Here is a 6,071-nt window from a genome sequence, read left to right as displayed (position 1 = left end):
TAACGCTGAGAATTCAAAATGTCCTTACTGGTAATTATCTTGAGAGTCCAAGAAATTCCTTTGGAGGATTCTGACCCCTGGTTTAAAAATCACTGCCTTTTAATTTCAATAATCTCAAGTCATTTAAAGGTAACACAGAGTTCAGCATCTATAAACCCGCAAGTTTTTTAGATTTAACGCACATAATAGGATAAGAGCATAATGAGGCTATTCATGGAAGATTATTCGAGACTGAGGAAACTTAGGGCATCAAAACAGAAACAATTTTAAGATCACTCCAAACACGAGTTCCCGTAAAAGAGTATTGGCGCCGGGGAATTATAATGACCCCAGAAGTGTAAAAGTGAGTTCAGACAGCCTACAGCTCCACTTTTCTTTAATGTATTTATTTTTATTCTCTGTAAACGTCAGATTTCCAGCTGAAAATGGGTTTAAAAGGATGAATCCCTCAGCTGATCCTAGATCACCAAATTCCCCTTCAGAAAACTAATTCTCTCCCTCATGTTTTAATCCCCAGGGAGCAGAGTCCCCATCATGTGAGATTATATCTGCGAGGTGGGTGGTGGAAGCGGGGGTGGAGAGGTGGGACGTCCTCTTTGAGAGAGGGGGAGAGGACGAACAAGAAGGAAAAGAAGGAGGAGAGGGAGTGGGGTGGGCTCCGGGAGGACAAGTAGACCGGTCCACCGCAAGAAGTGACTTCAAACACGCGCGAGGCTCGCTGCAGGAGCGCTCAAACTCCGGCCGCCAGTCGTCGTCATGCGCCTCGGCTTTTAAAAGCGTCCCGGCTTCTGCTGCTGCAGCTGAAGAGGGGACAACTTGCTGTCGGTGACTCTTTTTTCTTAACAGAGTTTTGTGTCCAGCCGGTAGAGCTCTAAGCACGCGAACAGGAAGGAGGTGGATAACCCACTTCTCCAGGTTTCGGCATTGCGCCGCATTCCAGTCCGGCGCGCAGCGCTCAGGAGTCGGACCCGGTGCGCTCCGTCTCCCCGCTCCTTCTGAAGACTCCCGGATCTTTTCTGTTTGTGTTCAAAGCACCAATAATGCACAGAGAGACCCGCTTTCATTTAAGATAGATACACTCGAACACAAACACACACATCCCGTTTTTTTCCTTCTGACTGGATTTGGATTAAATCCTCTTTTTTTGTACGATCATGTGTGGATGGTGGATATTTGTTGGCGCTCTGGCTGGGATCCTCACCGTCCCCCGTGGGATTCACGGTTGGTATTTCTAGTCTCTTTTCACCAAGCCACTTGTCCTCCTGTCCTGCTTGTTACGTAGCCAGGTCAGGGGTTATTAGGGACCACCATGCACGCTCGTATGAGATCCACCGACTCTAAATCGGATCGGATTTAGTTCAACATCAGCTACTTTGTCCAGCACCGAGTGAAGAATTGTTCCAGTATGCGCAGAGAAATCTTGTGGAGGTGTGAAAGTTGCGGGCAGAGCGATCGATCACCTTTTCCATTAGGAACACTTTCAGCTTAAAATGAATGCAATTTAGGCTATAATTGCTCAGGACCCACAATCCCAGGTGGAGGACCGTGAGCCAGAGCAGGGTGTTGTTACCCAAGGATAAGAGTTCCCATCCCAACTTCAGGGTTGACAGATTTTCCCAGAAGAGAAAAGTCAGCTGGTGAATTTCAAATGAGCTCTTTCATATGACACAAACACTCGTTTGATAGGATTTCTGAATGAGCACACTCCACCTGGGTTGAGCTGTGCAGTCAATAATGCTCTCTGAGTAGACCTGGAAATGTCTGATTCAGGGAGAGCAGCTCGAATATTCACTACAACGTGCTCTTTGATTATGTTTCAGTAACTAAAAGCATTTGTTAGGCGAGTTAAAACTGAAAAGACAAAAGTTAAAAGTTTTAACTAAGCTGCAGAAATTATTTAACAGAATTTCAGACTTTAATTGTAGAGAAACAAATACTCTTAACTGAAACACAGACATACAGTAACCTCATATAACCTTAACAGTAATTAAAAAAATCTCTGTCTTTAACCCAAACTTCAAAGTCAATTTGAGAAAGTGAAACTCAAAGAAAGGACCAGACTTAAATACACCCTTAAACTCCCGATTTTAGGCGGGCATAGTTAAGCAAAACAATCTTCTGTTTGGATAATAATTCTGCAGGTACCCAGAGTCACATTCAACAGACTGCAAAGGAATCTGAATTAAAAAGCAACACATGAACGTGTTGTATTTTTTCATATTCATATCTAAACACCTTTTCTTTTTAAATCCAGTCTTTCTCACAGCCTCTGTGTTGTATAAATATTCATAACTCTGCATCAGATCTAAAATAGCTGCCCATGCATGGCTACGATATTCCCATTAGAGGAGTTATAATGCACAGGACTGTCAAGAGCAGAATCTAAAGCAGGTCTGTGCAAGTTCTGCTGCTTAACTGACCCATTCATAGTTTCTCTGTACTCCTCCTGTCAGACCGAGGCATGGTTAATGTTGTAGCCTGGTATCTGGCAGGTGAAAACCTCCTCTGCCTGCATGTAACAGCAGCAGCACCATATGCCTACCAAAGTCATTAGCATCCTCTCTCTTATTCTTGGCATGTGTTCATTCTGCTTGGCAGGACTTGCTTCAGTCAGATTCAAACTTTTATGAAGCAAGGTACCCCTTCGCTTCTTTCCGCGCTTAAAAGAGAGCATGCTGGCATCGGCGAGCAGAGCAAAACGGTTATAAATGTTCAAATGTGATCAACAGTGAGTGCTGCAGGATGGACTGGAAGCCGAGCTGAGAACGGCGTTTTCTGGACAAATGTTTGGAGTCATGATGAGATTAGTACTTTTCAATTAAGATTCCTTTGTAGAGCTTTGAGTGTGGCTCTGAGCATCTGCAGAATTATTATCTGCTACCGAATCAGATTAGAGTCGCACTCATCCAGGCAGTTATTGTTGAATATGCAAGCATTCCAGCTCAGGGTCTATGTAAATTAAACAGTTTGAAGTTTGACTGCACTTTCATCTGATAAAACATTGATTTGGTGGTTTGCAGGCTTAAGTTTGGGTTAATCATAGGAGTTAAATGATTAGAACAACAGTACAAATGATTAGATTTCAACATAAAGCATTTCTGGGTTATTGTAGCGAAAAGATGCGCTGATCATTTCATTTTGTGGCACATTTCTTTCAGAGGTGATGATGAACTGTGTCAACATGTGATATCAAAGGAAAATATGAAACTGTGGTAAAACGTGTGCAAATCCAGTCCTTGTTTTATGTTAGTAATCTTATTTTCAGCCTGTACTGTCAAAGTCTACATGTATTTAGGCCGTGATTGTCCTGAGCTGATCAGACATTTAAGGCTTCACTGCCAGCAAACACCGTTGAATACCTTAAGATCCTGTTCACAAAGAATCATCTTGTGGAAATGGACAATGAAATCTAAATATGAACAACATTTCCTATTTCAGATTTCCATAATCCTCCATTATCTTCCACCGAACAAAGTTCTTTCCTCCCTCAAATTTGAGGGAGAAATGAAAGTCCAAACAAGGATAGAGGCAGTGTTGCTGTTTCAAGTGGTTTTAGAACCCGATGATGACAAAGACAATAAATGTTTGGGGTTTTGTTGGTCTCAGCAGACACATTTGTGCTTAATCCAGACTTCCTGTTGCTCTCACACCTCGGTTATGACATCTTGTGTGGGTCAGATGTGGGCCAAGTTTAGGAGCTGCCCTCGTTTCATTACATACCTGATGTGTGGCCTATAAAAGCTGAACCTGACTCTGAGGTGCAGCAGTGAGACTAACCAGATGTTATTTATTGCTAGGAGGTTAATGTTTTAAAAAGTTTTGCTTAAATTCCTGAAATAAGGTCTGTGATTAACACAGATTTTTTTTACCATCATTTAGCCGTCATGCGGGATTTTTTCTTGGCCTTACTGAATTTAAAAAGGCTAATAAAGGTTGCACTTATTTATGAGACTATCATGCTGAAATGTGCAAGTATCATAAATCAGTACTTTCCTTTCTAGATGGCTTTCCCTCAGCCTCCATCACTACAGTGATTGGAGTCATTTTTTGTCCTTTAACTTGCACTTTCAACAATCCGTCTACAGAAATGAGAAACATCCTGTGTCAGAGAGAAGCTGAAATGCTGCTTCGTGGATATGTTATTTCTAGGATGGACTTTTGTAGTTCTTTATTAACAGCCTTCAGCTGATCAAAAATGCTGCAGTAAGAGTTCAGGGACCATACATGAAGATCATATTTCTCTCATATTAGCTTCTATTTATTGGCTCCCTATTAAACCCAGAATTAACAGAAGGTGTTACAGTGTTTTGTTTTATGCACCTCAGTAGTGAGGGAGACACCACTGCTGTGCTGTGGCAGTAGAATGGGAGGCAGAGCCTTCAGCTGTCAGGCTCCGATTTCATGGAGCTCCCAGTTTGGATTCGGCAGGCAGACAGACACCGTCTCTACTTTTAAGATTCAATTTCAAGCTTTCGTTTCAGATAAAAACGATGATGTGACATTGAACCACCCCTTAGTTATGCTGCTGTAGGCTCAGACTGTTGGGGGACTTCCCATGATGCACTGAGCACTTCTGTCTGATGCGTTTATATCCCACTGTTGCATGTTACCAACTTTTGCCCGCTCTTTCCCATATTTTCATCTTTTCTGTCTTCCCTTTGCCCTCACCCCTCAATATGTCACGAAAGATGACTTCTCCTTCTTAAGTCTCATTCAGCTGGGGAGCACTTCCTGTTAAAAGGGAGTTCTTCCTTACCACCATTGCCAAATATCCTCATAGAAGACAAGCTGATCCAGGGGTGGCCAATTAATTTTCCCAAGGGGCCACATGAGAAAGTTTAACTGTTGTAGGGGACCAGACCAGTAAGCTCTCTTTATAACTGGTAAGATATGATTTTAAATTATCTAATGGAAATATGAAACAGGTAAAGCACCAACGATTTATCACTACTTAAACAACTTTCACAAAAATAGTTGTGAACAAAATGTGCACATTTTGACAAAATTTCAAAGACTTTTAACTTTATACAAAGTGCTGCTTGTAGTTTGATTGCACCTGCAGTTTTTCAGCTCGTCTTTTACTTCTCTGACCCAACCCAGCGAGAGAAATCTAGTCTGTTTTAGGCTTGAACGTGCATTAAAGTCGGTTCAACGTTTGAGCTGATAACAGACAGCTGATCGTCACTGAGAGAGGATCTCTATCTGGATTTGTTAAACTTCATCACTGAGAATGTTTGTTCACATATAAAGTGAGATCCTTGTCTCCTTGTCTGTGGAATGTTTTCCTCTTTGAAAGAGGAAGAAAAAATCCACTGGTGATGCTGACTTGAAGCGCTCTGTCAGTGGCGAATAAAGCTGTCTGTGATGGTTCAGTCTTAGCACTGACTCACACTACACCTGATATATAACACAATGCAAACGCACTCATTTCAGTTCAGATTTCATTTCACTCACTTTTTCTTTTGCCTTCAAAAGTCAGAAATGTTTTCCCCGCCAGATTTGGACAGCCTTTGGTTGTAACTTCTGTCAGTTTGTCCCATTTCAGCCTCTGTTGTAGTTTCATTCATTCATCACATTGCTGCCAGCTGCTCCATAATCTCAAACTCTTTCTGTAGTCCAGGAGTAAAGATGAGAAACCGAGGAGAAAAAGTTAAACTTGTCTGTTTTGTTTTCAACCGAATGTCCTTGATCAGTCTTGTTAGGGTTCACCTGGAACGGGCACATTTTCGACTGCCTCCTTTTTTCTCATTTGGCTTGAACAAGTGCATTAATTAACAGCAGTACACCGAGGACTCTTTGATGAGCTCTCCATCGGAGAATGGCTTTTTTTTTTTGTTTGTAATTCTGTGTTTAATCACAAAGCTAGTCTCGACTGCTCTGTCACTCTGTAAAAAGTTCCTGTTGATTTTGCAGCAAAGGTTCAGATGTCTGTTCCTGCTCAGCAACAGTCAGTTTCCTTTTTTTCTCAATTGAAATGTCTTTTTTTTTAGTATGAGCTGACATCTTTCAAGGCTAGCAAACTCAAAACCCTTATAAACCGTGGTTGCAACACATTTACACTGAAGCTGCCT

At 41.8% G+C, this 6,071-nt stretch overlaps 1 protein-coding gene across 4 annotated transcripts in view; it reads left to right on the top strand.

Annotated features, from left to right (window-relative positions):
* Positions 1-657: 657 nt before the first annotated feature.
* The window catches only part of fras1 (Fraser extracellular matrix complex subunit 1), a 316,636-nt gene continuing 311,222 nt past the window's right edge, over positions 658-6,071 (top strand). For all 4 annotated transcript variants that reach the window (XM_084946695.1, XM_084946697.1, XM_084946696.1 and 1 more), the window contains exon 1: positions 658-1,221. In XM_084946695.1, the coding sequence (XP_084802821.1) occupies positions 1,155-1,221 (67 nt within the window). In that variant the 5' untranslated portion in view covers positions 658-1,154. The remainder of the gene's footprint in view (positions 1,222-6,071) is intronic.

Source organism: Perissodus microlepis, chromosome 12 (assembly GCF_051167445.1).
Source record: "Perissodus microlepis isolate ML-2025 ecotype Zambia chromosome 12, ASM5116744v1, whole genome shotgun sequence".
Classification (NCBI taxonomy): domain Eukaryota; kingdom Metazoa; phylum Chordata; class Actinopteri; order Cichliformes; family Cichlidae; genus Perissodus; species Perissodus microlepis.
Note: the sequence above shows the minus strand (reverse complement) of the source record. Positions and strands in the feature narration are given on the sequence as shown.